The sequence below is a fragment of the Nomascus leucogenys genome, chromosome 18 (assembly GCF_006542625.1).
Source record: "Nomascus leucogenys isolate Asia chromosome 18, Asia_NLE_v1, whole genome shotgun sequence".
Taxonomy (NCBI): Eukaryota; Metazoa; Chordata; class Mammalia; order Primates; family Hylobatidae; genus Nomascus; species Nomascus leucogenys.
The window spans coordinates 70,041,834-70,060,544 of record NC_044398.1 but is presented as its reverse complement, the minus strand read 5'-3'; the positions used below and the strand labels follow the sequence as shown (position 1 = coordinate 70,060,544).

General features: G+C 38.2%; 1 protein-coding gene across 2 annotated transcripts in view; it reads left to right on the top strand.

Moving 5' to 3' along the window:
• Positions 1-18,711, top strand: part of PDE4D (phosphodiesterase 4D) — a 1,540,268-nt gene that overhangs the window by 595,061 nt on the left and 926,496 nt on the right. The window contains exon 1 of one of the 2 annotated variants that reach the window (XM_030797623.1): positions 8,404-9,036. The exons of the other annotated variant lie outside the window; for it this stretch is intronic. Coding sequence (XP_030653483.1) covers positions 8,573-9,036 — 464 coding nt within the window. The 5' untranslated portion in view covers positions 8,404-8,572. Of the gene's footprint in view, positions 1-8,403; positions 9,037-18,711 lie in introns of those variants that run through there. 2 annotated transcript variants of the gene reach the window in all.

The window sequence follows — 18,711 nt, the reverse complement described above, 5'->3', positions numbered from 1 at the left end:
AGTCCTTCCTGCTAAACATTTAGTTTGTTTCTAGCTTGTGTTATAGTGTATAATCCTGCTATGAACAGTCTGGTACATGTCTCTCTCTCTCTCTCTCTCTCTCTCTGTGTGTGTGTGTGTGTGTGTGTGTGTGTGTGTGTGTGTGTGTTTGCATGTAAGACATTTTCTGTGCTGTGTACCCAGGAGTAGAATTATGAATTGCAGTGTATGTGAAGGTTTACCTTTACCAGATAATGGTAAATTGTTTTACCACCAGCAGTATATGAGTTTTCATTGATCTACATCTTTTCAAATACATGGTGTCATCAGGCTTTTTAATTTTTGCTGACCTAGTGGACATAAAATGCCCTCTCACTGTGGTCTTTATTTGCATCTCCCTGATTACTAATGAGATTGGTCAGTTTTTCATCTATTTAATTACCATTCTGCTTTCCTTTTCTGTGAAATGCCTTTTCACGTATTTTGACTATTTTTTTCCATTTTTCTGTCATTGATTTATAGGAGTACTTATTTTGAAGTAGTCCTTTGAGAGTTACATGGGTTGCTTTGTTTTCTTCCAATTTATGACTTATTCTCTCACTTTCTTGATCACTCTTGAATAGAAGTTCCAAATGTTAATATAGTTTATCAGTCTTTCGCTGTAACTGCTTTTGTACCTTAAAAAAAAATCCTTCCTTGCATGAATACTATAATACTATTCTAATAATATCAGTGGATGGGTGGTTTAATACATAATTAGAGCTCTAGGATGATATTAACTGAAATATTAAACCAGTCTTCAACTGGTATTCTTAAATAACTCATCGATTGGCATTTTACTTTCCAAAGGCCTATGTTTAATTTCTCCCATTTGTCACCCAGGCAAGATCACAAGTTTTGGACTTAGCTTGACGAGGCTCAAATCCAGGCTTTGAAACAGCAAGTATCTGACCTTAGTTAAGTAATTGTCCCCATAAGCTTCAGTTTCCTCATATGTAAAGTAGTTGCTGCTACAATTCCTCTATTTTAAGAAATCCATTAATTACAATAGTTGAGTCAATTTAATAGGAGCTTTTTAAAATGAGAACTATCAGTTTAAATTTACATTTTCTTAAGTGATTTAAAAATGCATACATTTTGCCTTACCAATGCCTACCTACCACATTACTTTTCATCATCTCAAACTATAAGATTAAATCTTTTCTACATTAAGAATCTAAAGATCCTTATACAGTTTTAGCCTTTGGTAATTGGGCCTAATTTCAAAGTGACAAGCTCTTTCGTGATCTCTTTTACATTTTTGAGATCAAGAGTGACATTTCAAGGCATATTGATTCATTTTTATAAAAAATGTAATTATCAACCACAAAAAGTTAAACATCTTCTCTTAAAAGTCAGCTAAGAGCTTGTGACAGATGGACATTTAGCAACTGAGTAATCATTCTTCAGTTCTCACAAATCAGTCACTTTGAAAGTTCTATGACATCTTCTGGGGGATTTGGTAATATCTACTCATTTTAACTGTATTGCTGCTGTGTGACTGGCCATGATTTTATAGTCATTTCAATGCTAAAACAATATGCAGCTTCCATTATCATTCTTACGAGTATCTTGGTGCTTTTCAATAAGATAGGAAGTGCAGTTTTTCTCCCAGAAAGAAATATCTTTTCACTTACAGTAAATCTTTGTCTCCCACCCATGTTTTAATTTTCTTCCTACATACAAAATAACTTAGCTCTTCAATGAGGTATTAATAATTATAGTATAAACTTTCGAAGACATTTTAAGTAAATAGTATATATATATATATATGTATGTATATATATGTGTGTGTGTGTGTATATATGTGTATATATATATATATTTGAAATGGAGTCTTGTTCCATTTCCTGGACTGTAGTGCAGTGGTGCGCTCATGGCTCACTGCAACATCCACCTCCTGGATTCAAGCAATTTTCCTGCCTCAGACTCCAGAGAGGCTGGGGTTACAGTTGTGCATTACCTCACCTGGCTAGTTTTTGTATTTTTGGCAGAGACAGGGTTTCACCATGTTGGCCAGGCTGGTCTTGAACTCCTGACATCAAGTGATCCACCCACCTTGGCCTCCCAAAGTGCTAGGATTACAGGCATGAGCCACTGCACCCAGCCAAACAGTCTTAATTTAGTTAAGTGCAAAGTTCATCAATCTGTAGCTATATGAATACAAGTCAGAAATCCAAAGTCCTTACCATGACCAGCATGGACTTCCTTGATCTGTCCTCATTTCCAAACAGCTTTCAACTGACTTCATCCCAGGCCACTGGTTGATTTACTATTCCTCAGCCATAACAAACTGGCTGCCATGTCTTTGCACTTGATTTTCCCACAGCATGGAGTGCTGGCTTACTCCCTTGCTTCCTTCAGGCCACTCTACCGTTACTCTTTTGGATAAGCCTAACTTGCCAGCCAATTCAAAATAGCACTCCCAAACATTACACTCCAACTTCTTAATTTGCTTCAGTTTGCTTCATAGCACTGAGCTCCTCTATCTGATATTATTATTTATATGTCTCTAATTAAAAGAGACAGAATAAACACTTAAGCATATATATATATATTTACCACTTAAGCATATATATATATATGTATTTACCACTTAAGCATATATGTATGTGTTTAGGTGTTTATTATGTCTGTTTTTTAAACACTTAAGCATATATATATATATTTACCACCTAAGCATATATATATATATATACATATATACATATATATATATGCTTAGGTGTTTATTCTGTCTCTTTTAATTAGAACAGGCGGGCCAGAACTTTTCTTTATTGACTTTTTTATCTCCAGAACTTAGGGTTGGCACATATTAAGTGCTCAATAAATATTGGTTAAATGCCTGAATTAATGTTGAGACAATCATGTGAACAGGTGTTTTCTATGTAGAGTTAGAGTCCCACGGGCTATTCTCAACATTGGCAGAGGACTAGCACAGTTGTTTAGTCTCCACTGAAAGACTCATCCTGATCATTATAATGTTAAAATGTGAAGAAAAAAGCATATTTTTGCAAGAATTAAATAAAATAATATATGGAAAATGTTTGCCAGAATCAGAATATCAAATGTTAATTGTTCAATAAATGCAATAAAATTAATTCCATCTGAATCAATCCTTACCCCTTCCTTTCCTGTAACAGTGGAAATGTTGGCCTTTTTCTAGTTTGGGCAAATGCTTCCAACTGTGCCCTGCAGTTCAACGACCCCCAACCCCATCTTCTCAGGGACAACATATTGTTATTTTCCTTACTTCTGTCATATCTGTTATTTCTCCCTCTCTTTGCATCCTACTCATCGACTTTAAAACCTGCTCCACCCAGAAGGGAGTCCTTTTGATAATGTATACAAAGTCACTACATTGCCTTTAGGGGACACTGAATAAGAAATAATTCTTTATCAGGCTTCTGCTTATTGCTCAGCTGTCCTTGCAGGTTTATAGAATTATTTGCCATTTTCTGAATGTCCAATGCCCCACAATATCTCTCATCTCTAAGTTATTGTCTGCGCCAGTCTTTGCCCAAAATGCCTTTACTCCTTCATCTCCCCAAGACGTACACACGTTCATGGTCACACATACGTATTCACACATACTGAAAATAGCTAATTTCAACGTGTACTTGAGGTCTTGGCCTCAGATTAGATGCCACTCTCTCTTTGGTGAGGACTTGCTGAACCGTAAGAGTTGAATGTTCTTCCTGTGTTTCCATAGCAGACACTACATATCCGCATCAGTATATCTCTTCCCCCCCATCTTCCCAAATTATAGTTGCTTATTTATTTATTTCCTCTGCAAGACACAAAACTCCTTGAGGATAGTAATTTTTTGTGCATGTTTGTGAATGCAATATCAAAGTCGTCCTGAGAATTAGCACACAGTAGATAAGCAATATGTTTACCTTTAGCTGACAAGTGGAATGGTATCACTAGAAAGTTACAAAACTGATTTTGTGATACTGAGCCTCCAACTAGTTGGAGATTAGTGTGCTGCTAAATTTGCATTAGTGTGCTAGTCAAAGACAAGGATATTCAAGTACAGCATTTCTTAGTTTCATATTAATTGCATATTTCTGTTTATTTCATATTAGACAAAAATTACTGAAAAGCAACCTAATATACTGCATTGGAAACAATATGATAGAGACTTCAATACTAGTACTTGTAGTGGCAATTCTGACAATATTATCTTGTATATGTATAGGTTTTTACAAATTTAAGAGCCTTTCATATATCTCAAGGAAGTATACTAAGAGCCTGTTTCTACTCAACATTAAAGACCTAAGTGAAATCTGAGACTTTCAATGCCTTTTGGATATGTAATTAGACAGGAGTTTAGCCTTTTGTAACACATCTGATGATGAAAATTTCCAATTTTAAGCTGACTGTTGGGCATCAAGATGACCATCTTTACAAATGAAGTAGCACTCATGTGCTCAAGTATACATAGAATGTATGCAAAGTGAAAGTCTCCTTTAAATCTTCCTCCCATTGACTTGAGCGATGAGAACACATGTACACAGGGAGGGGAACATTACACACTGGGGCCTGTCAGGGGGTGGGAGGCTGGAGGAGGGATAGCATTAGGAGAAATACCTAATGTAAATGACGAGTTGATGGGTGCAGCAAACCAACATGGCACATGTACACCTATGTAACAAACCTGCACATTGAGCACATGGACCCCAGAACTCGAAGTATAATAAAAAAAGTAAAAAAAAAAAAATCTTCCTCCCATTGCCAAAATAGAAATGGACCCTTCGTTACTGCCACTTGCCATCTCACTCTGTGTTCTGGATAGAAATGGTGCTTGCTCTCTGCTAGCTGTTAACTGACATCACTTCTGCCAGAACTCTCCATCATTATTGACAAGAATGTTCTCCCTTGTTAATTGCCCAGCAGCACATTGAGTGATTGATTGTATCTTTTGGACAGATTTGAAATGCATTTGCAGAAAAGGGTGGGGGTGATAATGACATAATGCATGGTAATGACACCAACTAACTGCTTATTTAAGTTTGTTCAGGAAAAAGATACTGATCATTTACCTGATTTTTACTTTTTATATAGGTGTGCTAATGATAAGTAGTGATAGCTTTCAAGGATGTCCCATGTTAACCCAATGCTTCACAAAATCTCTCGCAGACTGTGCCCATAAAACTCCAAAATCTATGGTCAACTAGTGGACCATAGGGAAAAAGATGGATAATTTATTTAACATATAAGCAGGGAAAACCAATGGGTAGATGGAATATTTTACATTTTTGTTGTTTTAACTAAAAGTAGGAAATACCTAGATTAATGAGAAGAGTTTTTAAATGGAAGGCTGGGAATGCTCAATATTCAACAGTATAAGATTTTCTTTTAGCATAGAGGCAACTAGAGTAATAGATAAAGTGCATATTTTCATGAGAACTTTGCTTATAAGCTGGATTTCCCTAGAAGTATTTGAGACACAAGGGCGAGTCAACTAATAGTATCTACAGTGTTTTTGCAACCATTTAATGAGAGATTAAGTCTGGATCAGTAGTTACTGATGTATGAAATCACATGAAGAGTTTTTTAAAATGCCGATGCCTTGATCCTCCCCTAGAAATACTGATTTTATTTGTCTAGGCAGGGTAATGATGATCAAACTTTACTCTGAAGCAGCATCTTCTCACAAACTTGGTAAAAGTATAAAGCCTCAAGCCCTATCCTGCTTCAAGGAGCCTGGGTCTTTGTGTGCTAGATTAGCTCTCCTGGTGATTCTGATAACATCAAAGTTTGGAATCACTGCTCTAGGTTCAACATCAGACATTTTTTTTTCAAGCTCCCCCAGGTGATATTCCCTACGTGCAGCCAAGACTGGGAACTGCTGATTAAAGTGATATTTAGGATTCTTCCCAGCCTGGCAAGAATAATAAAAATTGCTACCTTTATTAAACATTCATTGCATATAAGGCATTGTGCTAAGTATTATTTCATTAAATAATTGCAAAATTCTGTAAAGTAGGTAATATTAGTACTACTTTGCATGTGGGAGACAGGGAGGGTAAATAATTTAGCTAAAGTAACATGGGTAGGAAGTGGTAGATTGGAACTCAAGCTATAACCTCAAAGATCACACAAGAAACTATTACTATCAATAACATTTTGGAATTATAAGTTAAATTAAAAATTCTACAAGTTGGAAACATATTAAATGATTTTCTTACAATTTAAAATGTTCCTGACTTGCAATTACATAGTAAAAACAAAACAAACAATTTTTAAAAATCAATGGGTAATATATAAAAGATAAAGTATTCATGAGTAAAAAGGAAGGAGCAAATTGGTGAAAATCAGGTTAGATTTGAATTATACCAATTTAATCTAGAAAAAATTATAAGTTACTTGTACTGTTAGTATATGAGAAATTAGAATAAGAGTTTCAGACAGAGGTATTTTGCCACAGTTATATTGAGGGGAAAGGTGGCAAGCATTTCAGGGGAAAGAAGAAATTTGTATACTTCTTTAAAATGGTTTTGGATGTTAATAATGCAATGAATAAAAAGAAAAAGGCAGTCTATACTGCAGAACACTTTCATTTCTCTCCTTTTGTGTTTGGGAAAATACTGGCTTAGTGCCCTCCTAGGCATGATAAATACTTCGACCACTGCCACCAGTCACACTTGTGACTGCAAAGGGGCAAAAAGAGTGCCTTTGTAAAGTATAGTTTAGTCCTACACAGTGGAGAGTGGTGCTTAGGAGATTGCCTTGTTTCTCTTAAGACACAACCTTTCTCAGATTTTGTGTATAGTCCACATATGAGCAGAGGGCTCATATTAAACTGATGGAGGAAAGGTATATTTCCAACCATAAATAAATAAATAGCATGAAGAGATGATCAGGGCCTTCTCCTGCCACTTGCACATTTCATGGACTGTTCTTGCTGATAAGCAAAGTGAGCACTTATTTTCATTGGCATTATTTTCCCAGTGGCATATAGACTGTGTGGAGAGTGTTGAATTTTCAGCAGTCTAGAGAGTTTGAGACATGGTTCCTGATTCTGGTACTCTAGCATCCATTACATGATATGCATGAAATGTACATATGAAATTATGTTAAGACTGAATGTGTGGGAAGAATAGAATAATTACACAGCCAACAAGTTGTTGTGAGTCCTAAATATATTGTCGTTCAAATAATGGATGGTACTGTGGTAACTTCCACATAGAAACATTCTAGAATTATTTTAACAGTAAGCAAATGGCATTTCATCTTTAAGTAATATGGTCAAATAAAAAAGGTACAGGGAAAAAAGTGTCTGTATATTGCTCTGAAATCCTCTTGGCTTCTAAAGAAAACATTTGACACTGCAGGAAAATGCTAATTAAAGGAAAACAAAACTTGAATTTGGATTCTAGTGCCTCATAGGACTCTAATTTCTGTGAATATTGATACAACATGTTTTTAAAACACTTTGGTAATAGAGCTGTGTTCTGCTGGAAGTGGCAGAAAGGCAAATTGCAGGCAGGCACTGAAGGTAGAGAGTTCTGAAGATTATCAGAGGTTTGTGATTGAAAAGGTGCCTTAAGCTTAACTCTGGCCAGCGGGCTCAGCCATGGCTCTGCAACTAAGGACGACTCGCCTTGATTTCCAGCGAGGACCACTCCCGGGGCCAAGTTGGAGGAAGATCTTCAAGAGGAAACATTGGGCATTCTCCCTGCTGTGGGAAAGAGCCACACAATGTTTTATCCTATGTCAGGGAAAGAGACTGAATTAATCTTACTATTGGATCTTCACCTAGATCCAATTTCTCAGCGACGCGCATAGACAATATTCCAGGCAACTTTGCCAGGTCACATTCCTTATCTTTGGAAACACCAGCATGGGGATCATCGTCAACAAGCTCTGAAAACCAACCAGGAATCGCCAAACTCCATTTCTCGAAGAGCACTGAGGCAAGCGGAGGTGAAGAGGAAGACTCCGGGGCAGTGGGGAGCAGTGTGGGGGAGGGAGGCGCGGGCACGGCGAGGGGAAGGATCAGGAGGACAGGTCTGACTCCTGACTGGCTGGAGTGGTTTTGGAGAAAGACAGCTCGGGCGTGCCAGCCTGGAGCTGTCCAACTTTTCAGCAGCTCCGGGATCAGGGTTCCGGTGCCCTGGACCGGGGAGGCGGCTACCACTGCCGCCGCCGCCGCTGCTGCTGCTTCTGCAGCTCGTGTTGCTGACAATCCCTGCTCTCGCCGCCGGCGCCCAAAGGAAGGAAGGGAAGCAGAAGGGGAGGAAGAAGGACCAACCTCTGGCGAAACCGGGCACCGCGCACCCTAGTCTTGGTGACTTGGGGAGCCCGGGAGCGTGTCTCTGCCATAGCCTCGGTGGAAGGAGCCCTGCCGCGTTCTGTGACCCCTCCCGCTGGCAGGGCCCCCTCTCGGTAGCCCTGAGGCTCTGGCGCCTTCAAGTGAGAAGCTAAGCACCAGCCTCTGCTGGGCTGCAGAAGCGGCGGCGGCGGCAGCAGCAGCAGCATCAGGAAGGCGCTCCGGCCAGCGGGGTGAACTCGGGCTGGGCAGCAGGGCGCGGAGCCGCGAGCCAGGATGGAGGCAGAGGGCAGCAGCGCGCCGGCCAGGGCGGGCAGCGGAGAGGGCAGCGACAGCGCCGGCGGGGCCACGCTCAAAGCCCCCAAGCATCTCTGGAGGCACGAGCAGCACCACCAGTACCCGCTCCGGCAGCCCCAGTTCCACCTCCTGCATCCCCATCACCACCTGCCCCTGCCGCCGCCACCCTCGCCCCAGCCCCAGCCCCAGCCCCAGTGTCCGCTACAGCCGCCGCCGCCGCCGCCCCCCCTGCCGCCGCCTCCACCGCCGCCCGGGGCTGCCCGCGGCCGCTATGCCTCGAGCGGGGCCACCGGCCGTGTCCGGCATCGCGGCTACTCGGACACCGAGCGCTACCTGTACTGTCGCGCCATGGACCGCACCTCCTATGCGGTGGAGACCGGCCACCGGCCCGGCCTGAAGAAATCCAGGATGTCCTGGCCCTCCTCCTTCCAGGGACTCAGGCGGTGAGTGGAGAGCGCCCCCTCCCCCATTCAGGCAAAGGGTCACCTCCCCTCTTCTCAAATACTCCATCTAAGTCGGCTTATCACCACCAATTCTAGACCCAGGGTAAAATGCTAGTCTGGAAATTGGGGGAGGACAAACAGGGGTGTGCCTGTCCTTTATTGAGAGTATGCTATTCAGGTGTGTGTAAGAGACCCCCCAAAAGTACTGCATAAATGTTAACTGGGGCCGTGTGTGTGTGTGTGTGGTGTGTGTGTGTGTGTGGTGCACGCGCTTCCCAGTTATCTGTGCCACGCACCAGCCCTCTCCCCACCCACTTCCATACCACCCTGTCTAGTGAGACTAAACAGGCAAAATCAGTTTGCTCTGGGTGGAGAAGAGAAGGTGAAGGTTTTGCAGGATTTGACCAGCGAAAGCACCCAGCATCTGTCCACTCACCCCACTGGGAGGAGGGTCGGTGGGTCTGCTCTGACTGGGGAGGAGGCGGGAGTGAGAAAGCCTGGTCCCAGGATTGCAGTTAAAAGCCTGAGAACAACTCGCATTTCTCTTCGTCAGGTAGAGAAGTAAATTGAACAGCAAAAGGGGAGAACACACACGTGGGTGACTTGGAGAGTTTGGAGCAAAATGTTCAGCAATCCTTGAGAGAGAGAAGGGGGTAAGGGAGGGAGAAGGAGCGAGGACGCTGTGGGAGTTACACTGTATCGGTGTGTGCGAGCTTGTGTGTAGGGAGACCGTGTGTGTATCAGTCGTCCCTGCAAAATCCCAGGAAGAAAGCGCCTTGTTTTAGCAGCAGGCAAGACGTAGAGATTTGATTATAGTGATTTCCCCTTAACGTAAGTGCTCCGGAAGACAGGGCAAGGAAGCCGCCTATCAACCGGGAGTTTTAATAGAAGTTGACCGCTGCTTCTTCAAGGAAATGAGTAAAGGACCAATTACAGCCATTCTGAAGAGAGCTCCAGATTCTTAACTCAGGCATGGAGGTGGATGTGGGGCCCACGTTTGGTCCCTTTCCTGATAACCCAGGGACAGCTCCTTTTTTCCCTGTCCCAGGCCCTCCACGCTGTGTATCCCCTCCCCAACACAGGCACAGGAAAAAGATTTCAGGAGCTGCTGATCCTTGGCTTATCTAATAGTAAAATAGAGGGGTCGTCATCTAACCTTAGCTGTGGACAGGCATCGGTGTACTGCACCTCCAAGCCACAAGTCCGGACAATGGGCAGTTATAAACTGTAAATCAGGTCTGGGTGTGGAAACAGGAAAATCTAGGGCTGGGATTGTTTGTCCAACTCTGGCTGACAGTAGGTTGGACTGATCAGAAAATCATAATGGTGTTCAAATGAGTGTTTGAGGTTTTTTGTGTGTGTGTGTGTGAGCATGTCTCTCCGTTGTATACACTATGTACAAGGGAATCCAGCCCAACTATCATAACCCTGATGTATACACATCATTTCAGCTTGCATATATGCTCTTAGCCCTTTGCCTGCCTCACACCCTTAGGTACCTTGTTGGAGATGTTCTTGTACCTGTTGGATGGGAAGAATAAGAATTGTAGTTAATAACCTCCATTCAGATCAATTTAAACTCTGATAATTGGTGTAGACTGCAGACTTTCATAAATTAATATAAAAGTTTCATTTTTCAGCCAAGACTGCTAAGACCCTTTGTTTGAAGAGGTGGATGTCCTCTATCCCCTTTGGTTGAGCACTACACTATGTAGGACCCCAATGATAGAACGAAGGCAAGCATGATACTTTGTATATTTGACCTATTAATAGAAAAATACTGTGTGATGATGAGCCCATAATAAACATTAAATAAGAACAAGAGTTCTAGCTTGATCTGTGGGCTGACTGATTTTGTAGAGTTTCTTAATTGACTTCATTTTTTTAATAAAATAGAATATGCCTGAGAGAGTAGAAGAAAGAAAAATAAGCTAATTGGAATAGAGGTATTGCATCATTGATTTGAATTTATTTTTGCTATGCTCTCTACATTGATTAATTGTTCTATTTGAAATTTTTAGTTGAATGGTTCACAGGCAAACTAAGATGTGTAATATTTATATGTAGCTGCCACCGCGGCTCACCTGATATATCATTGTCATTCTCTTTAAGGATCCTTAGACTTAAAATTCTTTACAACACTTGCATATTCCCCACATGCTCACACATTGCATGTCATGTTTTTCCTTAATAGAGTTGCTTTTGCAAATAAATGTATCTTTAAGGAGGACGTGGATATTAGTTTCATTCTTTAAAGAGAGCAGCAACAATATTTTTTGATTTTAAAGAGAACAGCAACAATGCTTTTAAATTATCAAAGAAATTTTACATTTATTAACTTATTTGAATCCTACAACAACACTGAGATGAGATGGTATTATCTCTATTTGATAGACAAGAATGCTGAGCCCCAGAAGATGCGAGCAATTTGTTCAGTATCACATAGACTGTGAGTGCTAGAGCTAAGACTGAAACCAAGTCTCCTGCCTCATCAAAGGTGGTGAGCCCACCTAAAATAAATGTGTGCAGAACCTGGGCCTGTTGAAAGCATCAAGAAATATAGGAAACCAACATGAAGTTTATGTCGACTGATACCACAGGACGTAAAGCCTGAATGAACTAAAAATGAGATATGGTTTAAATCCATTTTTAACAAAATGACATATATCACAAGCTTCTAGAAGTAATTAGAGATTTTAACGGAACTCTGGGCAGTATAAACTGTTGTTAAGGATGACAATAGAGGCAAGCCAGTGTATTTGTTGACTTTGTAAAATGCATATAATAATACTTATGAAACAGTGTTCAGACAAATTAAAGCTAGTGAGAACATCTAACGTCTTTTTCAATAATTTTCTAAAAGCAAACAAGAAAAGGTGTGTGTGTGTGTGTGTTTGTGTGTATGTGCGCACTACCATCTTACCATCATCCAAATGGGGGATTTAAATAGTCTTATCAAGTTAATGTCTCTGAAAATGCCTCATGGGTGAATGGATGAATGATTCCCTATGGATTATCAAGAAAGATATGTCTTTTATAAAGCTATTTCTAGCATGTACTGTAGCATTTCCAGATATTATCTTGGCTGAAATTTCGAGAATTTGTAACAGTTTGTGAAGCAATGGGAAAGAGGAATCTTGGTTTAATGAAAAAATTTATGTAAGCAGTAAGGAGACAACCCTTAGATATTTTGTGGTCAATTCTTTTAAGTCCATGGAAAATTTGGATATGTTAAATAAATTTTGTGTATAAACTGTGTCTGTCAAACAAGGTAGATTCATATCTTAATCTCAACATGCAGGAAATTTCAAACAATAAAATTATCAGAGAAATGAGTCTTTTAAGTTACCAAGAGAACTAAATGAAATATGAAAAAAGTTTAAAACACTCTTTAAAAATGTACATATCAGATTAATCATTTCAACCAATAGTCTTCAAAATGTGACAACTATTTAACTGTACTCGTAAGTAATTTTATTGTTTCTTTGACTTTACACAACAAAATATTTTCCTTATCAGTAATGTGTTTTTTGAAATACACAGGAGCTGTGTATTTTCAATAATGTAATACAGTAAGGTTGAAAATACCAGCAGCATGGATGATTCCTTGATATTATAAAATATGGATTATAGTGATACAAATATCCAGAAGGGGACATTTGATTTAGATACTTTATTTGATTCATTTATTTTTATCTATTTATATTTATTTTTTTTTTTAGAGACAGGGTCTTCCTCTGTCACCCAGGTTGGAGTACAGTGGCACAATCATAGCTCACTGTAGCCTTGAACACCTGTGCTCAAGTGATCCTCCTGCATCAGACTCCCGAAGTGCTGGGATTAGAAGCTTGAACCACCATGCCTGGCCCAATTTAGGTAGAAGGAAAAGAGCTAAAACCTATAATCACACAAAATATAAATCCTGTGCATATTATATTTACTTGACATTAGCTGTTTTTTGTTTGTTTGTTTGTTTTTTAAACGGAGTCTCGCTCTGTCACCCAGGCTGGAGTGTGCAGTGGCACAATCTTGGCTCACTGCAAACTCCACCTCCCAGGTTCAAGGGATTCTCCTGCCTTGGCCTCTCAAGTAGCTGGGACCACAGGCACGAGCCACCACGCCTGACTATTTTTTGTATATTTATTAGAGATGGGGCTTCACCGTGTTGGCCAAGCTGGTCTCAAACTCCTGGCCTCAAGTTATCCGCCCGCCTCGGCCTCCCAAAGTGCTGGGATATAGACGTAAGCCACCGTGCCTGGCAACATTAGTTTTTTAAATACGTTAACATCATATATTAAATAAAGAAAACATATTGTAATATTTAAATAATAAAAGAAATTAGGTTTTCATTTTTCTATGCTAGGTTATAAAAGCTATTTCTTTATTGTTTTATTGATTTTTCAAGTTATTAGTGTAATTTTTTCTTCATTAAAGGATGTAATGGTAATCTAAGTTCATGATGTAAAATTTAGATTTCACATTACCAAAATAATTAATTGAAAAATTGGCCATTCAGATTGTCTACATCAGTGAATTTGAATTTAGGAAACAGTATCTTTTAAAAAAACATATTCGAAAACTGACATAAGGTTGACATCTTTAAATTTTAATATGTAAGGACACTAAGGATATTTAAATAGCAAAAAATGCAAGGAAAATGTATATTTTTTACATTTCCTACATATTGCCAACACAGTAACACAGTATTAGACTTTTTAATTTTTTTGAAACTAGTTTGAACCTTTCTTCATTTGCCTCCAATAGAATATTGTCTTGGTAACTTAATTTAATACTTTATCAGCTAGTGTGTTCTAAGCCTTTGATTAATCAGAAAAACATAATGAATCCATCACCTTTTTACATTTTGATTCTAAAATGATGTACCTTCTGTGTTTCATGGAAATGGGAGGTGGTGGGCAGAGGTGGTAGAAGGGAAAGGATAAGAACAAATCCCCAAGCAGGGAATGTTCCTAAGTCCTTATCTTATTCTAATTGGATCATCTGGGTTCATTTGCCCTCATGTGCAGCAGTAGCATGAAAACAGGTAATTGACCACATTAACAAGACATATTTCTCTAAGATTATGGAATGTCGAGAAGAGAAGGGACTGAGGCTTAAACTAACCTAGTCCACCACTGTCCATCTTTTACATTTGAAGAAACATGTGTCATGAGGGGTTAAATTACTTAATACGACTAGTTTACTGCCCAAACCGTAACTACAAACTGTATCCTCCATATCTGCTGATAATTACTTTACATTTTACATATCGTGGCCATCTTTTAACCATCAGTATCTCCAACTTCCAGGTTATAGCCTTGAACCAAACGTTTGGAAATTACATTTAAAAAACATTTGTGAGTAAGTGGAATATTCAAATATTAGCACAAGAGAGATGACTTCAGAAAACAAACATTCTTTCACTTTCCAATTTGGATACATTTACACACACACACACACACACACACAAACACACACACACACACCCTGATGGCTTGCTCACTAATTTCTATCTCTAAACTTTAATGTGGTTTTGGAGGCATGTCTTGGGAAGAGTTCTTAAAGATCAAATAGAATAATCATCTAAAAAGACTTAATTCTGTTTATGATTTTGCTAATTATTTAAATGTCTGAGGTCTATCATGGACACACTTATGTCCCTCTCACAGCTTATTATCCATCTACAGGTTTAAAAATATGCAATATGTGAGTCTATAACTTGAATGCTGCTAGTACTGGCTCATAACAGCAATGTTGCTAAGGGATTACACCAAATAGCACTGTATTATGTTTCAAAAGATGTTGTGGCTATTTTTACCCTGAGGAACATTTTTTTCTACATTTAAAAATAAGAAAACTGATTTTTCCCAAAGAATAAGCCACTTTACCTTATTGTTTAAAACTTATCAGCTAAATTGGTTGGACCCTATATTCACACCTACCACCATTGTCCCAAACCTCACCATACCACTTTGGAGATTGAGAACTCTATAAAATTTGCTTTGTCATCTAAATGAGCATTTATAATTATTGCTCCATCTCAACGTGGGGCATCACATCCGTCGAGTTGTCTCTGGCCTGTGGCATTCTTAGACTCTTCCTCTCCCCTAACTTTGGGTCTCAAAGACCACCAAGATCTTTTGAATCTTCCTCAGAAATAACTCTTGTGTTTTTCCCTTGCCACTTCCCTAGTTCAAGCACTTATCCTCTATTCACTAAACTATCGCAATAGCCTCTAAGTGATCTCTGGCTCCAACCTCTCCTCACTCCGTTTTATGTTTTTTCTTTTTTTACACTCCAGGCTACCAATTTCACCATCATCTTCTTCTAAATCTTAAGATAATTTCTCTTTGCCTTCAAGATAAAGACTAAATTTCTTAGTTTGACTCTTCAGAATGTTGGCCCAGTCGGTCTTTCTTGCAGAAAGTCTAAATTTTGTCCCCTTTTGTAAACCTCATGAAATAATTACACTTAAATTCTGGCCGTGGTCTGAGTTCTCTGTGCCTTTTCACACCTGTCTTTCTTGCCGAGGCTGCTGCTTCCTTCTAGATTGCTTTCCCTATGCTCTACAACACCCCTTCCTTACCTGTTCAGAAAACTCATGAATATCTTTTCAAACTCAGTTCATGTTACCCTCTTGCGGATATTCCTACACAAAGAAGGAATATTTTTCTTTTCTTTCTTTTTTAATTTTTGTTATTTTTATTTTTTATTTTTATTTGTCGTCCGGGCTGGAGTGGAGTGGCGCGATCTCGGCTCACTGCAAGCTCCGCCTGCAGGGTTCAAGCGATTCTCCTGCCTCAGCCTCCCGAGTAGCTGGGACTACAGGCACCTGCCGCCACGTCCGGCTAATTTTTTGTATTTTTAGTAGAGACGGGGTTTCACTGTGTTGGCCAGGCTGGTCTGAAACGCTTGACCTCGTCATCCATCCGCCTCGTTCTCCCAAAGTGGGAATATTTTTCTTTTCTGGGCTTTCCCATAGCTTTCGTATATTATTTGTACTCTAGCAGTTACCAATTGCAGTTTAATTATTTGTTTTATATGTTTCCCTCATTAGGTATATTAGGACCTTGCACAGTGAATGGTTTTATATAGACTTTTAATAAGTGATGAGCTTTTAAATGTGGAAATAATAATGAAACCTTGTCTTTTTAGTTTGTGCTCTCTCAGACAGGATATATTTGATTTTCTTAATAATCTCTTTGAAACACACAGAGTTAGTGATTAGTTTACCCATTTTATAGATGATGGAAGGGAATATTGAATCTCAGAAAAATAGACACATATTCATGTTCAAAGATAGAACTTGGGTTTGAGCCAAAAAGTTCTGGTGATCTTTTTTATTGCACTGTAATGAAACAAGAGATACTGTGAGTATAGGTTGGTATGAGGAGAAGCAGCCTATAATTTGAGTTAAGATTATGAAGACAGAGTGAAATTATAATATTATGAAGAGAAATAACAGTTTTGATCTAACTTATGAAAAAAAACAACATAAGAGTGAAAATAACTCTGACGGGATAAAGCCCCCTCTGTAAGTTTAGAGAAGTGCCTCTGCAAAGTAAATTCTTAACCTTGGGTTATGTGGCTTTACAAGATTCATTACATTTGGAGGTAGGCACATATTTCTGAGAGAATGTTTATCCAATTCTCAATGAGTCTTTTATCCACAAAATTTAAGGCAGTGTGTTCTAAAGCTAAGTTATTGGCTGATTCACTAAGGGAAAAATTACGAGAACATAGTATACTAATGGAGTAAGATTATCATTGGGGTGGCTGAAAGTAAGCAGTTTGAAATGGGATTTTAGAAAAATGCAACACTTCAGACAGATAAGGTCAGAGGCTTATTTAAAAATGGCAATCCCCAGTGGGATTTTAAGGGATTACTTGAATTAAAATTTGATTTAAATGTAAGAATAGTAAAGAACATTTTGAAAAAATAAAAAGACTTTTTCCTTATAAGATAGCAGAACATATCATATAGGCTATTAATTCAAACAGCATGGTAATAATTTAGAAATAAACCAATTATTCAACCAGCTGGATAAATGGTCAAGAATAAGGCACATGCATATATTGAAAATTTAGGGTTTAGTAAAGGTAGCATTCCAAATCAGTGAGAAAAGGATAAAGTATTTAATATAGGATAAATTGTTTAATGGTTTATGGAAATAAAAAATGATCATTACTTCATTCATACTATAATAAAGAGCACTGAATAAAAAAAGATTAAAAACTTAAGAGAAAAATAGATAAAGGCCATGAACAGAAAATTCAAAAAGGAAGAAAAATGTATGACAAATACACATTTGAAAAGTTTTTCTACCTTACGAACAGACAAAGAAATAAAAACTGAAACAATTTTTCATCTATCATTTTGGAAAAAGATGAATAATTTAAAAGAATTTGAGATGGTGTACAGACATAGCAACTTTCTTATGTACATTTTCAGTGAACAATATATCAGGAAATCAGGAAATATAAATCAGGAAAACATTGGTGGGTAATCACATAATATATATCAATATTTTAATGTGCATAGTTTTGTCCCATTAATTCTATGTTTAGCAACTTAGACTAAGAATATAATCGAATAAGTGAGCAAAGAAATACTATATTGCAATATTACATATAATAGTATACATCTGGAAACCACCCAAATATCTTTCAGGACAGAAATTGTAAAATAAATGATGATATGTCTGTATTGAGATCTGTATGTATTGAAATTATTGAAATGTTATTTTAAACTCTGCAAGTTGTTATGTGGAAAAAGCAATTTAGAGAATAGATGACAGAATATGGTATCATTTACCAGTGTGTTTTCATGCGTGCTTATATTTACATATATGAGATTATGTCTATGTACATGTGTGCCTATAGTTATGTATGTAGGTGTATGTGTGGTATGTGTGTGTATATATATATGTGTGTGTGTGTGTATTTATATCTATATACATATATATGTAGAGTGAGAGAGAGACAAAGACAGAGACAGTACTACATATATATGTAAAGAGAGAGAGACAGAGACAGAGAGAGAGAACACATGTATATTCTGTCTAGGCAGGAAAAACCACTAAACTGTTACAGGTGTGTGAAGAGAGGATATTTTGAGAGGTCTTTGATTTTGTTTTATGTTCTCTTCTCTTACTCAATTTCTTTTAAAATGAGCATGTGTTGTTTTTATAATAAGCAAAAATCATATATTCTCTCCTTTTGTAAAACAATATTTTCCACTTATTTCGTTTAATATATTTCACTTGTATTTCACTTGTTTCTTACCCCCCCACAAAAAGCAAAGGATTGTGTTTCATAAAACAATTTAGTAAAAGATAAACATGAGGACATCAAAGAGAAGAGAAAATGGCATGAAAATAGTATGAACTATGAAAGCAAAAATGCATTTCATTAATTCCTGAGTAATTACTAGAAACGAGTCACAGATTGGTTCTGATCTTCTTATCAACTAATCCAAGGAAGGGAACACTGTTGCTTTAAGATTCATATATCAGTAAGTTAAAAAATGAGTTGCTTGGTAAGATATATTGCTATTAACTCCGAGAATTAAAAGAAATATTTCTCTGTGGTGTTTTATAAAAAAGATGCTATGTGATATAGTGTGTACAGTTTCAACATTTTTTCTATACTTTATAAAGTTTGAAATAGACATGA